The sequence below is a fragment of the Dermacentor silvarum genome, chromosome 4 (genome assembly GCF_013339745.2).
Source record: "Dermacentor silvarum isolate Dsil-2018 chromosome 4, BIME_Dsil_1.4, whole genome shotgun sequence".
NCBI classification, from domain to species: Eukaryota; Metazoa; Arthropoda; class Arachnida; order Ixodida; family Ixodidae; genus Dermacentor; species Dermacentor silvarum.
This window is the reverse complement of record NC_051157.2, coordinates 180,879,268-180,903,241: the sequence shown is the minus strand read 5'-3', so window position 1 is coordinate 180,903,241 and position 23,974 is coordinate 180,879,268. Positions and strand designations below refer to the sequence as shown.

General features: G+C 45.7%; 1 protein-coding gene across 1 annotated transcript; it reads right to left on the bottom strand.

The window, feature by feature from the left end:
* Positions 1-244: 244 nt before the first annotated feature.
* Positions 245-23,906, bottom strand: LOC119450800 (KRR1 small subunit processome component homolog). Its single transcript, XM_037714297.2, has 8 exons — positions 23,768-23,906; positions 19,112-19,293; positions 14,960-15,094; positions 12,091-12,216; positions 7,142-7,225; positions 4,597-4,653; positions 3,654-3,824; positions 245-475 (listed from the first exon to the last, which is right to left on the bottom strand). The coding sequence occupies exons 1-8, from the start codon at positions 23,781-23,783 to the stop codon at positions 260-262; spliced, it is 987 nt and encodes a 328-aa protein (XP_037570225.1). The 5' UTR covers positions 23,784-23,906; the 3' UTR covers positions 245-259.
* Between the last annotated feature and the right edge of the window lie 68 nt (positions 23,907-23,974).

Below are 23,974 nucleotides of genomic sequence, written 5' to 3'. Positions count from 1 at the left end.
CGTATCAGGCATGATTACATTACCAAGATTTTCCTGTAATCTGGAAAAATTAATTATGGCATTCATACCTGGGAAGCTAACAGAAGGAGCGGCTATAGCATGGAGTGTCGCTCACATCTTCAAGCATGAGGGCCTTACAACACTGCAGATTTCCAAATGTATCTGCAAGTCAGCAGTTACTACGAATGAATCTTATTTAGGACTCTGTGCAGTCGGCAGAAACAGCAAACCCTTACCGTCTGCCCTTCACCGTACTCAGTCAACACAATTCACGACAGCTGTGCTCACCTTTCTTGGCTGCTGGCTGCTTCTTGGGCACATACTTGGGTTCCTGTGGCGGCTGGAAGGACTTGCTGCGGCGTTCCTGGCGCTGGGCTTCGGCCTCGGCCTTGGCCTGCTCTTTCTCCTGCTTCTTCTTGGTCTTGCGCTCATGCTCCTTGAGGAAGTACTCGCCCGAGGCAAGCTCCTTGTCCATCTGTGCCATGCAAGAAAATACCAAGGGGCTCAGCAACAAAGCAGGGGCTTCTAAACTGGATGGAAGAAACAAATTTGATGCAGCTTACAAGAATTTAACTTTGTTCCCTAAAAAGTAAGATTCGCCACGAGATCAACCGACTGGTGGCAGCAGTGTCACTGCATTAGCGCAGATAGACAGTTGGTGGCATGCATGGAAACGTACAATGCACGCTTTGCTGAAAGCGATATGGGTAGATTTTTTGGTATTTATACTTTGCAATTGCACTAAACTAGTAATACTAATGCTTAGATAAGTGGAAGCTTGGGTGAGTTTGTATGACCATGAGTCAGCTACATGGAGTAAAAGAAACACGAACATGAAGTAAAGAAAAGACGGGACAAGCACATGTGCACGCACATGCATTTTGTTACACTTTTCCTTTTCTACTCTTGTGTGTAATAAATTTCAGTACGAAGTCGGCGCTCACCCTGTCCTATATTCACCTTCTGCCCACGTTTCTTTATGCTGTGCAGCAACTCCTTATACCTCAAAGCAACTATCACGGTAAGAGTGATAACATATGTGAAGGCAGCATTACCTGACACTGTGACCTATGAACCTTGACTGTACGAGGATATATTGAAACCCAAGGGATCATTTCTGCTACAATGAGTTTGATACCTTATAATTCTGCTGCATGGGAAACATGACACAAAACCCATGGTATTGTTTTATTACGTTAGCAATCTTTGGGTACTTGACGCACTTTCCGGGGGCTACCTATCCATGTGTCTGTCTATGTTTGTATCTAACAGTTTTCCGCCTACCCGGGTCACTCTGTAGTCAGTGGCCGAATGGTTAGCGCATCAGGCTGCTGTGCTGAGGTAACAGGGTTCGAAACCAACCATCGTATATGCCAATGTGTGCATACATGCCTCCCTTCAACGAAACTCTCTCGTGCCGACATGGGCCACTGTAGACGAGGGACTGGGTAGGCACCAACAGTTCGAAGAAACTCTTTTATGCTGACTTGAAGTCGTAGGTATGTGCCACTCAGTCTGTGCTGGCCTTCAACAAACACCATTGACGCCGACTTGGGTAACTAGGTAGGTGCCATGGGAATGTGCCACTCTACAATGACAAGATTCCTTAAATTTCTCCGATGCCGAGCGGAATCGAACCCACATCGCGCGTTTTTCAAAGAACGCCCTTCGTGCCAACCCTTTACCGAGCTGCACCACGAATGCACTGGGTATGTGCGACTCTTCAACGAACTTCTCGCCAACTTGGGTTCCCGATTATGTGCCACTGAGCGTGTGGCAAGTGCGAGAACAATTCTCTGCATTTGCAGGCACCGGCGCGCCACGCTTCTTGTCTCGGAGGCAACGCCCGGACTTCTTGGCAGTGCCACCAGATGGCGCAGCGTGTCCAGAAATAAACACGAGAGAGGAACCCGGTTGCTGCATGATGCATTTCTAAGCGTTCGCACGCACCGGTGCGCCATGCATTTTGGAGGCCACGTGCAGGCCACGAAGCAGTGGCGTTAGAGGGCGCCAAGTGTTCTTAAGGAAGCACAAAAGGGGAGTTCCGCTGAAGTACACTCTTCATACATAACTCGTTTCAACGGTGGCAATACGTTGTGTGTCTATATTGATTCAATGCTGAATGCATTACCATCAACAGTCATTGTGAGATGGCTTATGCCGCAATTTTTCCACATGCTGGAGCAAGTGTTCAGTTGTGGATAGTTCAACCAACTGTTTACTAATTTATATACGCTTCTGCTTAATACGTTTTTCGAGATGACACTTTTTTTTTCTTTTCCCGAAAGTACAATTTGGTTGGATAATACGTTGGATGATACGATTTTCAGATGATACGCTTTATTTTCCTTTTCCCATGAAGATCGTATAAAGGAGGTTTCACTGTACTAACTTTACTCAACATTTTCATTGTGTTTTTGGCCCAAATGTGCTCCCTATGGCTAGAATTAAAGATGAACAAGCTCTCTTGATTCTCCTCAATGTAAAATAGTGTTACAGCTTTGTGGGTTCAATGTACACAAGTTACACAAATGGCAAGACGCATGCATAGCGTCTTACCATGAGTCCGATTAAAGTTTTATGAAATCCCAAAGGTTGTAGAATAACGAACATACTAAGACAAGGTATCACTAAAGCATTGACTCCATGTCCTGCAGTGACCCCTTAGTCTTTCTAATGGCGTAAAATGTTTTCTAGGATGAGGTAGCCGGAAAAAAAATTAAAATGTCTATGGTGAGCAGAGACCACGAGGCTCATGCAGGTCACACTCGACATGGGCAGTAATTGATGTCATTACAGCAAAAAACAACAGCACAAGGCCCCATGCTACTATGCCACCGATCTCGCTGATGCAGCAAGTCGCGTGTGATTGCCGGCTCCCGATAAAGTTACAGGGTATTTGAAAATGGCCGACAAATTGTATGATACTTAAAGAAGCAAAAGCTTTTTTTGGGGGGGGGAGAGGGGGGGGGGACACGCAAGGGTTAGTCATGGCAGAGTGACGTAGGTAGCCCTGGCAACAAGAATATGACCGACGCATTAGCGCGGCTGCTCTACCAGCGTGCCGGGGCCTCCTCGCCAGGGATCGCGCGACGGCTCAGTTGTTCGTATCATTCTGCGAAAGGCAGTACGCAACATTCAAAATTTACCACATTGTAAGCTAACGGACTTGGTGTGAGACTTCTCAAAAATTTGTATCATTCCGAAATTCGCATCAGGCACGATCGTATCGAGATTCTATTGTAGATGGCACCTGCTGCCCGTTGCAAGTCTTAGATGCCACGGTCTGGGATTTGTGTCACGTCCGCTAACCACCAGGTGCCCACGTGGTCTGTTTAGGTGCTATTTAAAGGCTGTTAATGAGGAAACTAAATTACCAGCCCTGCAACATTGCCAAGATTACTTGAGTAGTATCAGGTAGTTATTTATAACCAATTCTGCCAAAGTGACATCTCGTTTCAGTCGGCCTCTAAGGTTCAATAACAATTTGTATAAAAGAAATCGCCCGCTTCACTCACAGATTACAAACAACAGGGGTAACGAAAGAGTTAAGCTGTGGTTTACAAGCTAAGCTCAGAAAAAATCGCGGGCTTTGCAGCAGCAACTGCAATGCAGCTACAGCACAGAGGCAAGCCAAGGGAAGGGTGGCGCACCTTGCTCTCGGGCTGTGGTGGTGGGAAGGGCGTGTACTCGCCCTTGACGCGCTGCTTCTTGGGCTTCTTGCGCTTGGACAGCGTCTGGGCCTTGAAGTGCGGCAGAAAGCGCTCCCAGTTCTCGTTGCGCAGCTTGGGGTCCTTGGCCAGCTCACGCTTGATCATCAGGGCCTGACATTGAGACAGCCACGCAATAGATGAGGTCGTCATGCAAATGGTGTGACGAGATTCACGACACCTTTTCGTGCCCTTCCAAAAGCATCATTTTGATACGGATGTCTTCAACAGTAACTTCACAGCGTCTAGCATGTGGCATCAGACACAGTGCATATCTTCTGCAAATGTGGCACAGAGGCCTTTATAGCGTGTTGGCTCTCACTTCTGGTTCTGAGCGAACACCGTTATGTTCATGTAAGTTGGTTCACATGCTATGCTCATCTCCACAAAACATACGAACAGTTCTGCACGAACTAACAGAAAATAGTGAGCTTAAATGGTTTGGAACCAACGATGCATTCACATTTGTTCTCACCTTTTTTTCATCTATTCCTGTTAGCGAAATAATTTGCTGTGAAAAAGGTACGGCAGAGAAAAATACCTTAATCAGCAAATTAAATGTGAAAGGCAACCAAAAACACACAAGAATGTCAAGATTAAGCTCACAGATTTCACTGAACGACACAATTAGTCTTTAGACGGAAAAAATTGTGTATCCTACGCCACAGTTCTAAACAAGCAGGCGTTCTACAATGTTGCCAGTAATTCATCATGTGTGGCAGTTCAAAACTTCCACAAGCTTTTGGCCGCCTGGCAATGCACGAAACTGACCACGCTGCCGAATGGGAACCTAAGGTAGAGAAACATTTTTGCAGCAGCTCTAAGTTGACCTGAGTGCGTGCCTTTGTTTTGTTTTGAATGAGGTCTGTGAGAGAGATCAGCCCACCTTGATGTTGTAGACGGGGTGGATGTTCTTCATCGTGTCTTCCACTATCTTGCGAACCTGCACAGGCCAAGTATACTCTGTGTCATAGAGGGCACATGACCACAAACTGCGAAATCATACAGTGGGCACAATACTCGGGTACAGCCCACGTCAAATGTATAAAATTGATAGAAAGAGGGGAAGCTGTGCAAGTTGGCAGGGATTCATTGTTTGAAACATGGCAGGCATACGAAACAAAGACACAAGAGGATTGACAACACAAATGCTTCTGGACAGTGAGCAGGACTTCAATGATACAAGAACTACCCAAAGCTCTTTTCGAGCTGCATACCATGTTTGAAAGAATCTGTAGCTTCGTCACCTGAAACGCAAGCTCTCTTTACCAGAGTGGAACACCCCAAATATAAGGCGCACCAGGCTACACGAACTGAACCCTTCGCTCCAACTCCGACCTCCACCAGGGATTCACCGACGTGAGGCATCGCTTCTATATCGGTGTGGTTGGGAGTGGCTTTCACGAAGGCGTACTGTGCTTTGATTGGAATGACCGAAAGTGCTACGTGCGACGTCTGCAGCAGCGAAGAGAACACAGAACATTTATTGTGTCACTGCAATCGATTTCAGTCGGAAAGCCAAACATTATCGAACACATTGCGACGACTTGATGATCGACCGTTGTCCGTTCGGGTGCTCCTTGAAGACCGTCCCCATCGCTCGTCAGCCCACAAAGCTGTGAAGGCACTGTTGTCTTACTTGAGGACGACTGGCCTATGTGAACGCCTTTGAATTGCTCAGGCCCTCCGCGTGCGTGCGCGAACTCACCGTGTCCTTCCCCCCCCCTCCTCTCTCTATCTCATCTTTCTATTCCCTCTTTCCCGTCCCCCAGAGTAGGGTAGCCAACCAGACGCATTTCTGGTTAACATTCCTGCCTTCTCTTTCTCTCCTCCTCCTCCCTGTAATGTAACTTGCATCACAACTGCTGCACAGCTGTTTCACTGTGCTCCATTATATCAGCATACCGCAACTGCCTGTGATGTGTGGTGAGCGACGGTGATATTTGTGGTGTGCGACAAGGTGCGGTGGTTGGAGACAAGGAGCAGACGACAAGGAGAGCGCGCGTCAAGGCGAATTCCATGCTGATGGAAAACGACGACGCCGAAGACCGTCCGGCGCGTGAACACGCGGCGCAAGAAAAGAAATCAAAAGAAAAAAAGCCAATCCAATCACAAAAGAACACGGAGCCTCGAGCAGCCAATGAGAAATCGACGAATCGGCCAGAGCGGCACAAAATCGAGCCGCGCTGGCAGAAGGGGAGGAGTTCCAGAAGTGGCACCAGGAGAAGGTCGGCCACCGGATCGGGGGTTGAAGACGGCCGTCGGGTTCCGGACCCAAGCCACCAGGACTTCAACCAACCGGGGCCTCCTGCCAACCCATTCCAGGGCGTCGCCATTCCATCCATTGGGGAACTGCTGCCCGAGGCCAGTGAGCGTCTACGCCCGTGGGCAGAACGAGAGCTGTCGGGCTACGGGCCCGAGCTCCACGACCAGCTGCCCGGCCAGAAAGCCGCCACCATCAACCCGTACTGCCAAGCCGCCTGCCTTCCTGGGCATCGTCACTCTGCCCTAAAGTCAACTGCTGCTGCCCGAGGCCGGTGAGAATCTGCGCCCGTGGACAGAACGAGAGCTGTCGGGCTACGGGCCCGAGCTCCACGACCAGCTGCCCGCGCCAGAACGCCAGCGCCGTCTTCCCGTGCTGCCGAGCCGCCTGTCTTCTCACTCCACACCAGAGCCGCCCTGCACTGGTAGCCTGTACGACGGTCCGATGCAATGACCTTCTATGGTGAGACCAACACCACTTCTCTCGTCGTCTCGTCTCCGCTGCTTCGTGTCGAGACTATAGCACGCGCACACGCCCGCTTCCTGCCCGAACTTTCCTGTGTTTGTTGCTGTAATGTCTTGCTAAGTGTTTACTTTGATTCTTTATTCTCGCTTCTAGTTTTATTAAAAGTTTGTGTGTTTTTCAACAAACGGCTTTGTCCTCGATTGGGTTCTGGGAGGCTCCGCCTCAGAGAACTGCCAGAAACATTAACACAAAAGAACCTGTCATCACACTGCCACAACAGGCTCTGAAAAAGCTCCCCAAGTGCGCTGTTTCTGTGTTCAGCAACTCTGTTTTTGAAACCCAAGAGCTCAATAATTCTTTCTTCCCCGCTTTCCAACCTCCCCGACGCCACAACTGTGTGACTGCAGTGATCTCAGTTTCATTAGAGATATTTGAGAGGAAGTCACTAAAAAGCTAGGACACTCCTGTGCGAGATAAAAAGAAAAATTGGCAGTGCATCCGTGCTATGATGGATGTGTAATTGGTTACGATATCTTTTACGTGTTATTATTATAAGGAGTGGCAATGACCCAGTGGCCCAAGTTGGGGTGACAAGAAAATGATTACATCTGAACATAGATAGATACCAGAAGGTGTGCGAAGTATCTTAAGAATGCTGATAGCAGTAAAATTGAGAAACGAGAACATAGAAACAGGCCCTCACATGCTGCAGCCCCTTGTAGGGTCCAAGTGCGGCGACCGTGTTGCCCTGCACCAGGACGTAGCAGTTGGTCAGCAACTCAATGGCCTGCATCAGTGAAAAGAAGTGATGTTACACAATGCATCTTGTCAGTGAACATGGGAGAACGGAGGAAGGTGCATTGAGAGGTGCATCGAGAATGCACCTGTCCATTTCCTGCCAGTACCAAGTCTCCAGTATGGCTGGTTGCAAGAGTGCTCATGTACTAGTAAGAAGCAAAAGCACTTTGTTTCCTTTTAGCGCGCAGCTCTTAGGTACCTGTTCCTGCATTGAGCGTTAGCATCCCTTGGCGTAACCGAGCGAACGAGCACAAAGAAGGATGAAAAAGTGAACGTGGAGCACAGTGGGGGATGAAAGACAGCAATAGCGAAGAAAGCGCGAGGAGGAAAACAGAGGAGGAGGTTACAATGAAAGCATGAGGCGGAAAGTGGAGGCAAAAGGGGGAGGAGGAAAGCAGAGTGCCGCACTAGCCTACGAAATGGCACCAAATTAGCATGCACCATGGTGCGCCGATGACGTCATTACTAAGGCATGTGGCGAGCACTGGGTGAGCGCGCCCACCGATACCATATATTGAAAGAAAGCGCTGGCATGTGCTTCGGCCCTACTGCACATGCGCTACTTCGCCGGCGCCGCGGCCAGACAATGCGCATGGGAATGCACTCCACGCGAGACATGCGTTCGCGCTTTATTTCTGAATAATAAGCGACACAACTGGTGGAATTCGAAACATCTGAAGAGCTGTGCTCAAATTTCGCATTAGGGAGCATCATAATCGTTGGCAAATTTTTTTACTTGTGTACTTAGCATCTGCACTTCAAGATGAGCAGGAAAAGACAATGACAATGCTGGCATGACATCAATGACATACCGTATTTGCACGAATCTAACGTGTGCCTGTTTAAAAAAAATGGGTCCTAATATTGCCTAAAACCGCATTTGCAGTTTTGTAACAGCCTGCTTAACGTCAGTCATCAGTTGCAGCATGATTGCCATCAAAAGATGGCGGCAGACCACATTTTCTTAAAGGTAGCTGTAGGGTCACTTTGCGCACGACTGTAATCGCTTTCGAAGATACTATCACTATCATGAGATTTCCTGCAACTCGTCACTAAATGCGTTGTGTACGCATGCGGTGTGTACACAACGCATGTGTACCAACAGTGTTTCTGGCGCCATGCCAAGCTTGCAATCTGCGCAGAGTGTCTGGAACACCCTTGGCCACATATTTCAACAAGTGTAATTAAGAGTCATGTAAAATCTCGTGAAAGTGATAGTACTACAGTGAAATATCAATACATATAACGAATCACGCGGGACCGTCGAAAATTGTTCGTTATTTCGAAATATTGTTGTAATCAAAAACTTAAGGTAATAAGCCAGTGGTCAAACCTACGAATGAAAATGACATACCTTGGAAAGAGACGCACGTGCAGACAAACAAACTTTCAAATAAAAATGTTGCACCCACTTCAAAGCTGCTTTTTTAAAGAAATCGGTTATTTTCTACTGGCACGTGCAGCACGCACAACCGATTAAGAATAACTCTACATCTTCCACTTTGCGCAATACCTCATCGGGTATGTCATTGCAACAAGCAATGGAAGTGCAGACTTTGTTCATGTGCACTAAAACATCGAAGTTCGACATGATCTCATCTTCTTCAGTGTTCAGTGACCCACAGTCGTCTTCCTTCAGGTCGTCATCGTCACTGGAAACGTTGCGAATGCTGTTGACGATCTCCTCGGTTGCCACGTCCGCCGCCGTTAGTGCTGCACTGTTGCTCTCCTCGTAGTCGTCGAAGGAAGAGACGGTGGGCAGCAGTTCTGCAACCTTGGTCCACAGGTCTTCTGCGTTGCTGTCAATCCCCTCGAGGTTGTCTTCAAGCTGCACAGGCGCCTTGACAAGCCCCGCTTTTTGCCAGCAGTTGCAAATGGTGGACGCCTTCAAGTTCCACCAAGCTTCCGTGAGCATTTTCGCTGCTTGACGAATATTGATTGCAATCGGCTGCTTTAGGCAGTGGTTGATGATCAACCGCTACACAAGGCACTTACCAAATTCTGGCTTCACACACTTTATATAATGCCTTCGTCTAGGGCCTGCAGCAAAGACGTGTTGTTTGGCACCATAAACTCCAGGCGAATGTGCGTCAAGCGAACATTCACAATGTGAGCAGAGCAGTTGTCGACAACCAACAGAATTTTTTGGTCACCCTTCCTGAATTGGTCGTCGAGTTTGATAAGCCACTCGGAAAAGAGATCTCCTGTCATCAAAGTATGCTTGTGTGCACGGTAGTCGTAGGGTACCCAGATGACGTTTTTCATGAAGCGAGGCTTCGCGTACTTGCCGATGACGAGCGGTTTAGTTTTCTTCATGTCTGTTGCATTGCAGCAGAGCAGGAACGTTACGCAAAGATGCGACTTCTTTCCTCCTTTGCACTACTGCCCTTGGAAGTGCATTGTCTGATCTGGCAGGAGCTGATAAAAAAATGTGGTCTTGTCCACATTGGAAATATTGTCTTCAGAGAACGATTCAGCCACCTCTTGGACACAATCATTGCACCAGGAATCCGCGCCTTCTCTGTCAGCAGCCTTTTCCTCACCTGAGACTACCTGCCAAGTTATTTCGTTCCTTCGGCAGAAACGAAAAAGCCAACCCGCACTTGCATCGAACCCAGTTATTTAAAGTGCATCGGCAAATTCGCTGGCTTTTTCTTGGAGCACTGGGCCAGACACAGGAACGTTTTGCAGTCTGGCATCTTTGAACCACGTGATAACAGCTTGGTCCGCATTTTGAAATTTTCCCAGTCACAGCCTGTCACATGTAAGAGGCAGCCCGTGGCGAGAAAAGACGACGACGAAGTTCGCGGAGCGTTCCGAACGGCGCAAGCGCTCGAGGCACGCGAACCGAGGTGTAATCCGCGAGGGAGAACCATCGAAGCAGTATTATCGATGTGGCTCTTGAGCTGGAAGGTCGTCTCGTCAGCCATGCTCTGACGACGGGAGAGCGGAGAACCCGGCCACGAAGTCATGACGCTAGCAAGGCCCAGGCGTAGCTGTAGTCCTCGGAGACGTCCGGGCGAAGCTCCTGGGACCGGCTGCTGCTGCTCACGGTGGTTCCGGTCTTCTTCTCGAGAATCCCTCTTCCTCGGCCAAGCCCGTTCAACTGATAATCACCGTGCTACCTGGTCGCCATGCCGAACGACGTAAGGCGAAGAACGCTTCGCGAGGCCTAACCCGGCGAGTGATACGTCAGCGGCGGCTACCGGGGCACCATCCACGTACTCGGCCAGGTCGACGGAACAGCGAGGCGTCGGCACCTACGGCACCCGCAACGCTTCGGGCAAGCCCGACACGGATTCGACAAGAACTTCAAGACGACGATCTGCAAGAGCCCACGTTTCCGCTTTGTGACACAGTTAGGCCGGGGCCAGGGTGGCCAGACTTTGGCGAGTAAAGGCTAGGACTGACCTAGAGACTTATAAGGCGGAGCTAGGCTCTGGAAATGATAGTTCTTTTTCAGTAGTGTTGTATTTAGTTAGTCTTGTATTTTCTACTGAGTAAGCATTTTTTTTGGTTGAGTTATGGTTTGAGTTCTGTGTGCTTTGTGCTTTTACTGTCCGTGTACCTATTAAATCCTTGTTTGCTGTGCTGCCAGTCGTGTCTCCTCCATCGAGAGTAGCGCATGTACGCAACTCTCCGGCTCCCAATCGAGTAGAAGGTGACACAGCCGTTACCTCGTAGGAGCAAGTTGCGACTCCCAGTGAAGTTTGACAATCTTGTTTTGGTATTTCAAGATCGTCGCGACGGTCGATGAGGCAATGCCACGCTGTCTGCAGAGGTCAATTTGCTTTTCCTTGCATTGATTTCTTGCAATAAGTCCAATTTGTCAGCGAAAACTGCTTTTGCTTCTTCTTTGCACCGTCGTTAGCTGCATTCAATGTCGGATCTCACACGAACCTTCCTAGCAAGATCACCCACAACAAAATACCTGCCCGCACAGATTGACTGCACAAACGACCGACCGGCCAATGACACCCAACACGAGAGAGAAAAGAGGGAAAGGTGGCTAAGCCTGCCAAGCTACTGCACATTAAACCACAGCTTTGTGGTGGCACTAGCAGTTGACACCAGACATGGTGATGATGATAGCTACTGCCCTGGGGGGGGGGGGGGGGTAACACACACAGAAATGGTGGTTTCGGTGTCACGTGAGATTTGCGGCGCCATTACTTTAGGCCAAATTCGTAATACTGATGTTTCTTGATTATAAAATAATTTATTACGTTATTCTGAAATAAGCGCTATATTGAAATTCGTAGTTCTGAAATATTTTCACATTGAAAATATAGGCAATCTGGGGGATATTCCTAAAATATTCGTAAATTTTTTAAATTCGTTAATGTGGGGTTCAAAGTAATGAGACTGGACTGCAGTATCTCTAAAAGCGATCACTCGAGCATTAGCAAATGAAGCTTCTTTATGAAGGTCACATTGCAGCTAAAATCTTTACGCCTGACACAGTTCCCGGCAATACGAGTTCTGCACATGTACAAAAAAAAGTTGCACAAGCTGAAGGTACCCGTGCTGCTGCTCCCATCCCGACATCAAGAGTAGTAAACACAGGGTTACCACTAAACATCATCTGTTTGAGAACATGCATTGTGAGTGTGCATGCTAATGAATTTGAGGAAAGATTACATGACACTCAGCCACAAAGGTTGGTGCACGTGACCAGAATGCCCAAGAGGCTATACAACACGAATTATGTTCATGTCTAAAGAAAGAAATAATGTCGGAGTTGCCCTTCCAGCAAAAGTGTGCCGTGACGGGTAGGAAGTTTTGAGGCACGAAAAGACAATGGGCAGAACCGGCCACCGAGTGCAGCAGGTACAGCCGTAAAAGGGTTCCCACCTTGAGTGTGGTGCCATTGGGTCCCAGCAGCCTCTGGCGCCGCTTGATGAACCGCTCCCGGTTTCGCACCAGGCTGCCAATCTTCACGATGTCACAGCCCACACCGTCCTCCAGCACCCGGATGGCCTGGCACCCGGTGGAAATGTGCGCTATCAATACATGCAATAGGATTCGTGGTCCTGACAAGGACTGCCAGGTTGCCCATATTCCCAAAGTACTAGCCATGAAATTCCCAAAGTCAGGCAAGAACTAGCCAGTGTACGCCAAAGGTCACAGAGGTGCCCAAAAAAGTATAGCCGAACATTGCCCAGACGGTCGCCATAGTCGACCCACAGTATCCCTGCTGTGGACATGAAACGTGTTCAAATGATGGCATAGTATTTTTACTTTTTTATTTATTTATTCATACTGTCAGCATATGCCATGATGGGAGTTGCGGTTACATTGCTGTTATGTACATACTTAGCACAAGTTTAAAGAATTCAATATATTGCAATCAGGATATAATCGTGCAACATATCAAAATATGAAAACAGTAAATCATATGAGTTAAAACTAACAAGTTAAAGTACATCACCGTATAGGCCAATGAAAATAATTTAGGAAATTTAAGACAATGTAATGGCACCAATCAAATGCAACCGACAAACGCCAAACAATAAAGACAATTTAAAAATAAACATTAACAATAAATATGCAAAAATATAGAACACAAACAAATAAATAAACAACCATTTCTGAATATTTGAAAACAGCCTTTTCAAAAGCTTGTGAGTGAGGACACTCTACGTTATCTTGTGGTAAGTTGTTCCACTCATCTATGCTTCGAACCAAAAATTAGTGTTTCAATAATTTGGTTTCATATGTTTTGAATGCTTTGTTCGGGGGTTAGCAGCATTCTGTAATGTGATGTGTTTTTCGAATTCTATGTTATAGTCCCCGCTCAACACCTGAAAAAAGAATATTCAACACCTGAAAAAAGAAATAATTTTCCGCTGGACAGTTATGAGTTCAGCTCTGCCTCTTATTTCAGTGACGGACTGGGTTCTAGCATACGCATTTATCTTTAACTCGTATGCTAGAACCCAGTTCGTCAACTTCAAGGCCTTGTTTTGTACCCTTTCCAAATATTTCCCTTTTTGACAAATGTGCCTCTATCCATTCTAATAGCCGAGTATTACCGAGGAAACGAGACAACTTTATAAGCAGCTTTCTGTGAGACCTTCTATCGAATGCTTTCTGTAAATCGATAAAGATGATATCTGTTTGACCCTTTCCATCAATACTTTCACCAATTTCATGTGTAACCTCAGTGAGAATTGTGAGTGTCGGGTACCCTCGTCGATAACCGTGCTAATATTTACCCAAAATGCTGTTTTCTTCCACAATTTTCATTAGGTGGTAGCTAAAATGTGTTCCAGTGTTTCGAAACATGCACTTGTCAAAGAGATTGGCCGGTAATGGGCGACATCATTTCTGGAACCTTGCTTGTGAATTGGTATTATCCTAGCCCGGCTCCCATCTTTCGTAATGCCACCGGATTCAAGAGATTTGGTAAAGATGTCAAAAAAAAGAGCACTGCTCAGCATATCGCTGCATCTGAAATCACCCTATCATAAGTTTAATTGCACTCACAACAAAAGCTTGCGTGCCTTTGCTGTAAAGTGTATGAAAACATTTTCAGATGAAATCGGTATTGCGATATCCTTCTCTAGAAAGGGCAGCGTCAGCCAATGAAGCCATTCCTGCAAAATGGTTCTCCTTAGCTTGGTCTTCACATGTGTCAGCTTTGAAAATGCCCTTTCACAGGAGTAGCTGGTTACAGAAGTATCAGAAATAAAAAAAAAGAAGACAGCTGAAAAACGTGACAAAATTCCTGTAATACTGTTGTGTCCAAACTATCTTCTCTGAGAGAGTCAAGCCAGCCATACATGGTAATTCCAACTTTTTTCCCCCAGTGATCCGAGATCTCGAGAACTGAATTTCAGCGCGCAAGCTGCCCTCGTCTACTTCAACCAAGCCGCAAATAATCGCTATCTGCTCATCACTTCCTGAAAGACTGAGGAGGCTCTGCACAGCTCGCACGAGCTCGAAAGTCTCTTGCTTGAACTTTTCTTCGACTCCCTGGATAAAGGCAACAAGCATCGGAAGGAAAACGGCCACACTATACTGCTCTACTGCTCCAATACACGTCGATTCTATTCTGTATTTTTCTTTTTTGGACTTCAGGAATTTCAATATCATTTGTCTCACAGATAGCGCAAGCTTCTGTAAACAACTTTTCAAAAACTATTATATCTTGCCTCATTCCTGACAGTGCATCTCATAGATGCCAGACTTCATTAAATGCAGTTGTGAGCTCAATATTGGGGTCCTGAAAAAGCCTGACTAACCTTCAGAATAACCTGAAGAACAGGGAAAGTGCCAGCACACAAATAAGTCATCTGTGCGTTGCCTGCGTCTCCGGGTGCCTCGGTGAGTTCACTATCTCTACTAATTAATGCACTCAGGAACTTTGCGTAGCTCTCACGAACGGTCTTCACAGATTTCGCGTGGCACGCCTACCAAGTCGTGGGCAATGACTTCAGAGTTCTAATCTTTGTGCCGGAAACACGTCAAGTTCTCTTAAAAATGTGTCGTGGCGCACAACAAGCAATCCAAGGAAGTTGTAAGCAAGTTGCAGAATACCAAAAAAAAAAAAGTGAACAACATTTTGTTGATAACAAACATATCAGTCGATGAGAATATGAACTGGAACCCCTGCTCAGCCAACAGTCCAGGCTCCCCTGGGCCCCTCATGTGCACACCTAAGCAGGTTAGAGCGTAAAACCTGTCCTCATGCTTGGCTGCCCATGTGAGACGTTCTCACCTGCTCGTAGGGCACGCTGCGAGACAGGAGCTTGATCATGTCGCGTGCCTTGAGAATGATGTACGGGTCCCACATCTTGCGCGTGGTCGTCACTGTCATGCTGCCCTCGATGACGTCCAATTCTGCATTCACACCCTGAAAAACACAGCGAGGTCAAAAAACATCATTTGAAGGCACATTCAAATTAAAGTGAGTGCTTGCAATAAATACTGCGGCTGATAAATTATTCAACATGCCCCACCCGCCAGATTCAATTATGATCTGCCTATGTAATACACAAGAATGACCCCACAGCCCCACAAACGTGACATTATGTGAACTCATTTGACGTCTTGTACGACTCGCACAATACTACCAACACGTCTGAAGTAGACGGAAAATACAGTAAAGCCTAATTAACCCCAAGTTGTAAAAACCGGGAGAAATTTCGACCGAAGTGGAGTTTTGTGATAAGCGAATTTACGAAAATATATAAGCCCCTGGCTGGGCATAGACCAAATAGAGCCTTTCGAAATAAGCACTAGAAGCCACTAAATTTCTCGTAAAAGCTCAATATTCCAGGAGATCACTTTTGCGAGATATTGTGCAACTTGGCCACCTACACGTCGAGCGTCTACGGGCAACAGCGATCCTCGCTCAGAGACAAGTAAGCGCTGTTGCACGAAGGGCACTGACCTGTCCAAAAGCCTAGTCACATGAAATATAGCGAAAGTGCTTGTATACAAAGAAAAAAAAAGTTATAGACCAGGAATACCACCCCAGGGCAGCAATTTTGTAGCCATGCCTTCTGCTCGATTATGTGCCCCTGCTTCATGCATCATTCTCAGCTGGTTTATCCAATTGATAACACAGGCGGAGCGTCGCTATACGGCTACTAATGAAGCGGAATAATAGACAGCATCAGAAAAGGCATCCCTACACTTGTTACTTAACATAATGCCAAAAACACACCAAGCATTCGGCACAGATGCACCATGAACCAAGTGGATGCAGCTACGTACATGGCCCAGTACATGGCATAGCGCGCAGACCCACAAGGCGAATAAGCGAATTGATAATGCTTCACGCACACGTGAGCATGCATGCTGCGGACGTCACATGTACCTTCTTACACTTAGAACGGCACCCCGCTTACATTATCAATGAGATCGCAGCCAGTCGTGAATGGTGGCATAGAGTGAAGCAGAATTCACTAAAAACTTGCGCTCCTGTCACTACTTGGTGACATCAAAGCTGCACATAAAGTATGGAAACCTTTGGGCAGTGACTTTTTCCCGACATTTTCACTGTCGAGATTTCGAGATATCCGGAGTACGGCACAGAAGTATTTCGAGATAAGAGGTGAAAAATACATGTGGTTGACACCGAGCCAGGAAAACATTTCTAATTAATCAATCTTTCGAGATATCAGAGCTCGAGTTAACGAGGGTTTACTGTATATTAATATTTTTCCAACTAACTAGTACTCCAGCTAGCCCACAGGCATTATATGGGGTGATTATTTTCAAGTTTTATATCATTTCAAAAAAATGCCTGCTGCAGATAACATCATTCTAGTCCTTGAGCTGGATTATTCAGAGGCGGACGTCACTTGAAAAAAAATCTACTAATCAACTAATTAACAGAAATTCACTAATTAACTTCCTAATTACTTTCGTCACATATGGTGCCTTCTGGAAATTCATCTCAAGTGAACACGTCTTGCAGACTCACCGGCTACAATTTGTAAATTGCAATATGTGCCGTAAAGTAATTAAATAAAAAGTTATTAAGGGAAAATTCTTGGTTAATTGGTTAAATATATGTTTCCATTTCTCGTGCTAGCAATGTCAGCCTCTTCGAATAATACAGCTCAAGGGGAAGAATTATGCTACCTGTCGCAGGCGATCTTTAAAAATTCCGGAAAACTTAAATATGATCCCCCTGTAGATTGGCATAATGCACTCAACCAACAAATAGAAATTGAATGCCATGTGCTGCAGCAATTCTAGTGATGATGGCGTAGAGACAAGGCTCAGAGTACACAAACTCTGGTCAGGGCCAAAACCCGGTCAGCTTTATTGCTGCTGCTCCTCAAGAGACTTGGTCTTTCTCGGCCCAAGGCTGCTATCACAATGGAATGTAGTGTTGAAAGCTTAGCTGTAATATTTCTCCAATAAATTACATTAGATGCTGCAACAGCATTGAGAGATGTGCCATCAGGAAGCACTACAGACAACTTGGCTAAGAAGCAAAAGCTACAGAGGCGGAGCTTCTCTGCATGACTGTAGTCATACGCAATGTAGTTCGGGCGAGCTCAGCACTGGTTTCTGTTTGCCGACAGTTGCGATTTCCAAATGGGTTTATTTGGTTTCCGCGTAGATGCTGCAAACACTTGTTTTGTGTGCTTCGACAGTCTTTTGTTACCGAAGTTAGTCGAGAGCCTCTCAGGGAAGTTGACTGGTGGGACAGCAAGCGACGAACACTCGCCAGAAGACGGGGGCACCATCAAGCCTTTGACGAATGCGTAAAACATGCGACGATCTTGGGTGTGCAAAAACTCAAAAGGGCAAGCTAAAAATACAATGCAATACCAGTAGCTAACTGGTGAATGTTGTGTATTGTTTCAAATTAGGTGCTGTAAAAAACAAGCAGAAATACTGTTTTCTATTTCTAAGATAAGAAAGCGTGAACAAAACTGCGAGACTACTTCAAGCAGCAGTGAAAGAGGCGCGCTTTGCTTCCGTAGCCAAGAAAAGTTGTCCACGAGTATAGATGCAAAGGGGCACAGGGCTTGAAGTGTATGTCAACCCACTGGCGGATGTGTGTTTGTGCTTCGTAGAATGTAGCCTGCTGATAACTTTTAAAGTTACGCAGCTATGGCAAATAACATACAGCGCAAGGTACCAGAATCGGTCGCAAAGTGTCTTTACTACTGAATCATGAATGAGTATTCATGCAGCACAACAATCATTTCACAGTTTTTCAGCATATCAAACAAAATACTATTATTAAGTGCATTACACAAAAAAGTTAAAACAACACAACCACGGGGAGAAAGGAGGACAAAAGGACATTACCATGTCTGTAAGGCAACCTTGCTACGTAAGTTTCAGGCCACTTTAGTCGTTACGTAACGCAGCTCAAGTGCTTTGAGTCAGAGGCTCCAGATTACAAGCCGTCTAGTGGGTAACAGTGGTTGTAATGCAGCTCTCAAAACAAGTTGGATAAGCCTTTGAAATTTCCAGTGCCCACTGTTGTACTGAAGTTTCAGTTCATGAGAATATTGTCACATTTAAACTGTAGCAGTGAAACATAACGGCAACTTCAAAGCTACGGTCTCTGTAAATTGCAACTGGGTAGTACGAGCGGTTAAGCCGACAGCACTCTTTGTGGCTTTCACACTAAGTGCTACAGCTCAGAGGGCCCCAATTTATTGGGCTTCATCGTGCATTCAGGATCGACAAACGGCTAAGACAAGAATGCGCTACGCACTTTGAGTAGTGCTCAGCGATTCAAATGCTATATTCGACGCGCAGAGCAGCCGGCGCGTTTTGCTCCACCAGAGACCGCTGGACGATCACCGGGGGGGTCAAATGCAGCCACAAGGCACCACAAAGGCTCTCGCTTTCATCGTTTACCACAATGCATCAGCTCGGTGTACCCAGCACCCACACAAAAAGTGCCGCAAGTGCCGGAAGCCATGCGCTCTGAAGTAACGCTAAAGAAAGGTCCACAGTAGTAAAAGATGCAGTAGCCATGAGACAACCCAAACAGATCTCATTCAAAAAATGAGACTGTGTACTGGCATCTTCAGTTGTTTTGGAGAGCTCTGGCCACTATGCAAGGACATGGAAGATTGCATTTAACCTTAATTCTGAGAATAAGCAGGCTCTAAAAGTAAAAAATTGGACTTCACTCTACACATTAGACCTGGCTTAGCCTCCCAATAAAGCTTCTTAATCGCTGTCTTACAATATCACCGTAACGTCAGAGCCCATTGAAGTGATCCGCCAAAAGATTAAAAAAAGCCACAAAAGTGTGATGACAGGGACAGCATGATAAAACATAGACAAATGAAGTGAACGTAGTTATATATATATATATATATGTCTTCTCCACTACTGTCAATGCAGTCTTACTACTACAGGATGAGTGTAGCGAAACACTCACATGTTCGGAGAGCGTCTTCTTGACCAGAGGCCAGCACTCGCGCAGGTACTTCTCGCGGTACTTGGGGAAAAGGGTGGCAAATGCACTCTCGCACAGCACGCCATGCGGGTTGTCCTCCTTGGTGAACGCTGGCAGGGGCATGGACCAGGCACCATCGCCCGAGGAGCCAGCAGGTGTTTCATCTGGGTGCAGATAAGGGGCGCGTCACTTCGAGCACTGCACTACTGATTACAGATTCACCTGTTGCAGTGGCTACAGTGTTGTGCTACTGAGCATGAGTTTGCAGGTTTGATTCATGGCAGCAGCGATTGCATTTTGATGGGGGCGGAATGCAGAAGTGCTCATGTACTTATATTTAGGTGCACGTCTAGGAACATCTGAAGTGGTCAAGATGAATCGGGAGTCACCTACTATGGCATCTCACACAGCGCTCAAGCTGCTTCGGGGTGTCAAACTTTGCTATTGATTGACTGTTTATAGACCACTTGCCAAACTTGGGTTACTACCTGATAAGGAGGACTGCACATCTCACAGCGAAAGAAGTAGCACCCCATTCGTCGATATTCTGCCGACAAGCCCCTATGGGCAAATTGAACCATGCAATGCAACCGCTAACTTCCAACACTGATTCTTCTGAACGATGTAGTTAATATAAATAATCGTTCCTCTTCCGTTCAGAAATCTAGGCATGGAGGCACTGGCTGATGCAGTCATGCCAAGCACACTGATCATCACAATGATCCCTTCAGGTACCCATGTCCACATTCATGGACATGAGTGCTTGTTTTTGGCGGTTTTGTCGAGCAGGTGGCCAAGAAAAAGCAGCAGACATTGAGCTTCAGGTGAATTGGACCCCCCTGCATGCTCAATATGTGCCTTCCTTTCACTTCCAATGCGCTCCGTGCTGCTATAGAGGGCAATTTTGCTGAAGGACGTTCAACGTGCCGTGTAGCGGCACCAATGTAGCAAAAATTATTTTTCTTTGTCCATAATGCATGAAGTCATTATCGAAATTTTTCATGAGTTTCAAGCACTCGATTGAGTTGTTTAATGCAAAAATTAACCATTACTGACTACAAATTAGCTAGATGATTAATTACTTGCTAATTATGACGACTCATCAGAAAATGCACTTAGCTCCATCCTACCACCTTGTCTTACTTGCAGTGGAGTGTCGAGTGCCTTGGAATGAAGTTACGTAAATTTGACACATTTATAGACAGTCCATCATAATTTGGGCCTGAAGGGGATTAAAGAAAGCAACTACTAAAATTTGCAAACCAAATGAAAAAGTTTAACGCAGCTTTAACAGTCATCCGTAATGCCCATGTGGTGCTACTGCCAAGTATTTCTTAACACAGAAAATAAAGATCAGCCGGCAACTTTTAGTTTCGCCTTTGCTCTTCTATAAGAGGTAATATGTTACATGATTGTCCGTACAGTGTCGAGTATATCACATAGACTCCGGCAATAGCAGTGTTCATGTATTGCCCATTCAAGTTTGGATTAAAAAAAAAGGTTAAACCAGATTATTCAGTTTTTCTCTCTGTTTAAGCAGCACCTATCCTGTTCAGAAGCTGAAGAGCACCACCATCTTGCGAACCAAGCACCAAACTTAGCCTATGTTTAGCTGTAGGCACAGTCACACATCAGCTGGCTTAGAACTTCCTGCTGTAATTCATCTATGCTTCTATGAGTGGGTACAGTACTTTGATTTCACAAAGGGAAGCCCCCATAAGTTTTCGTAAAGGAATAACTGACTCAAAGATTTTAGAATACTGTACTTTTAAACATGCAATAGCCACACGCCAACTTCTTCCACAATATATATCTACAGAGGGGTGGCTGCTACACTAGTTTCCATGGTATTGTTGACCACAACATCCTTGTTTCTAACATCCATAGTGTAATTTCTTTGAGCAAAAAAGGCAACCGCTTGAGTTACCTTTTTTTCTATGTTCTTGTCTTCCTTATATGTACAGTATGATCTACTGTTAAAGGTAACACCGAATTAGTATTTTGGGGCTGCATACAACATTGTTTTGACACAAGCACCTTGGCAATAATGTTTTTCCAATATAGGTGTACCTAACGCTTCATTGGAGCACTTCTTTTCTGTGGAGTTCATAATATGTTGATATTATGTTGGTTTGAATACTAATCAGGCATTCCCTTTAACATTGAATCATGCCGTACAATTACGAGGAAACATTCCGAGACTATGGGTGTTATGAAAAAAACTGCATTCTGCCACCTAGACATGGAAATTAAAATTGAACAATACACTGTATGAGCGTTTTTGCAACTGAAGCAATGCATGTTCCATTTCCAGGTAGGTTGCACAGCTGCAATAGAATTTCACACTACTGCCATAGTTTTTATACTTCTGCTTATGATGGTACGTATGAAATTGCCTTTAGTTTATTTCTACAGACTAGTTCCCGGTTATCCTGTGTTACAGCTTCATTCCTTGTGCATTGTGTCTGCACTCCATAGTCATAGCTCTTTGAACTTATTTACAAACCAGTAAACAACTTTTTTTTTTTTAATCTGCAATCTCAGCATTTTATATCTTTTGGACCATGTTTCAATAAGTGACAGATCTTATATATACGGTGAATTTATTTCATGGGCTTTAAATAACTATAAAACTATGAGGTTTGCTGTAATAGCAGTAAATTGACAAAAAGGAAGTCATCATCCTCTGCTGCATTGTGTCAAACATTTCATTACTTTTCTTTTGTATACAACCTCACCTTTTGGAAGCGTGCCTGTGGAATGACCAAGGAGAACAGATGCTTACCGAACTTCCCTAATATTTTTTCTTCAACGTGCAACAAATGTGAGGCACACAGTCTGATCTGGCATCTTGCACTGCCATCACCAAGCATTCCTAACCTCCCGAGACCCAACATAATCTTTTAGTAGCACAATACCTTTTATAGTCAGTTCTTATTGTCAGCCGCTCTCTCACAAACCTGAAAAACTATTTGCTCAATGGGATATGGCACGCTTACAACAACATCTCCATACATGTGGACAAGAGTCCACTTCTCCAGTTTCCCCGGATAAAGTTGTCTGTTTGCTTAAACATTTAGATATACAGGCTTAACGCAACCTGACAATTCAGCGCTATCGTTTTTCATCACGGATTGTCGAGCCATCTAGTGGCACTACACCCTTCACCTTTTTTGTCATCGTTGACGGTGCAGCAGTACATCTCACACAAAGTTTACACTTTCTTGAAAAGTGACAGCAACAAAATGATTAAACGTTTTGATATACACAGTCACCTGCACATAGCTTTATGTTACACCAAAATTTAGTGTTTTGTAGTTTTTGGTTAAACATTAAAAAGGATGAAAGGTGATGTCAACGAGGAAGGACACTGGGTCTGAGGAGGTTGATGTCTCTGAGGCGCTTTGTTTTTGCTTTTATGCCTGCATTAACTCTATCTTGGTTTTTGCATTTCGTGCCAAATTTTGCTAATAGTTATGTGCATACAGTACTTCATTTATACACAGATTAGGCCCTATGTGCACATACAACAAATATTTCGGTACAGTGCATAACACACAGTGTTTCTCAAACAAGTATAAAGAATACGCAGTAAGATTTCTATGCCAAAATAGGAACATATAACGGGATTACCATTACAAGGACGAGTTTGTCTGGACACGTTTTTGAACCGTTCACCAAATGCAATCCACTGCTTGTTTTCATCTAAAACATATCAAAACTAGTGCAAACGACGGACACTCCCACATCAGCCATTTCCCCCACAAGAGCAACGACTGCACTGTTCAGTCCTTCACAATGAAATGAAATATGACATGGTAAAATGCCATAGCTGAAACTGTCGACGCTACAGAAGCTAGCTTTCGGGCAAAACAGTGCACCCAATAAGCCTTGTATAACTGCTCCCTAGACAGGCTTTTCTTTTTAGTTTTTCTCCGACATTTGAGAGGTGAAAGCAATCCAGTTGTCCCGATGCGAAGATTCTGACTGGTGTTGCAGATATCTGCTGCCAGACTCCGGGGTCTGAAATACCGGCAAACGGAGACTTCAGGAGGGCACCTGGCGGCGCAGGATCCCCAGGGCACCAAAAGGGTATCATGAACCAGGGCGGTCCGTGGGCTGGGGGCCGCAGAGGCCAGAGCGTACCGGAGGGACGCTTTCGTACACAAGATCGGCTGTCCGCGATATACATCTCCCACGTGGGTGTCTCAGCACCCCACCCACGGACCAGTCCGAGTTCGAGCTTTGATGTCCACGTTGCCAATTTGGCGTCATCGAGGCGCCGATAAAGCATGCTAAAAAGGACGCGAGTACTTTCGCAAATTCTCACTTCTCTCGCGGCCTGACAGTTGGGTTAACTTTGGTGGCACCAGTCAAGTTCTTCGGACGTGTAATTTGGCGTTTGTGATAGTGTACGCGATGAAAAAAGTGCCTCGAGAGAGAGAGAGAGAGATTAAGGATATGGGAAAGGTAGGGAGGTTAACCGGAAGGTAGATATCCAATTTGCTACCCTGCACTGGGGAAGGGGTAAGGGGAGACTTCGACTTCTACACCACCAGTCAAAACGTTGCAGCATGTTGGACGTTGTAACTTCACGCCGTATAACGGAACAGATTCACAGACATACAGTCAACTTACTAGGTACGTCGGACATTTCAGATCTTTGCCTTCTTTACCATTAACTCAGAGCTAGGCGGCTTTAGAAAACGCAACCGTCAGCTGTCGGTCCTTCGTGCATGGGCGCCGACATATTGTTTCATTGTTGCTCCCACGTGGTCCTTTTTGCTCTTCTGCTAAACCGCGCGGTACAAGGCTAACGTTGAAAACTTTCTCGGGTGTTGCCGG

What these genes read in the sequence shown, in the direction of transcription:
- LOC119450800 (XM_037714297.2), bottom strand. An exon ending in GCAGCGTGCCCTACGAGCAG is followed by an intron (nt 12,217 to 14,959) that starts GTGAGAACGTCT and finishes ACCGGGTGCCAG; the next exon opens with GCCATCCGGGTGCTGGAGGA. An exon ending in CCTACAAGGGGCTGCAGCAT is followed by an intron (nt 4,654 to 7,141) that starts GTGAGGGCCTGT and finishes TGGCCTGTGCAG; the next exon opens with GTTCGCAAGATAGTGGAAGA.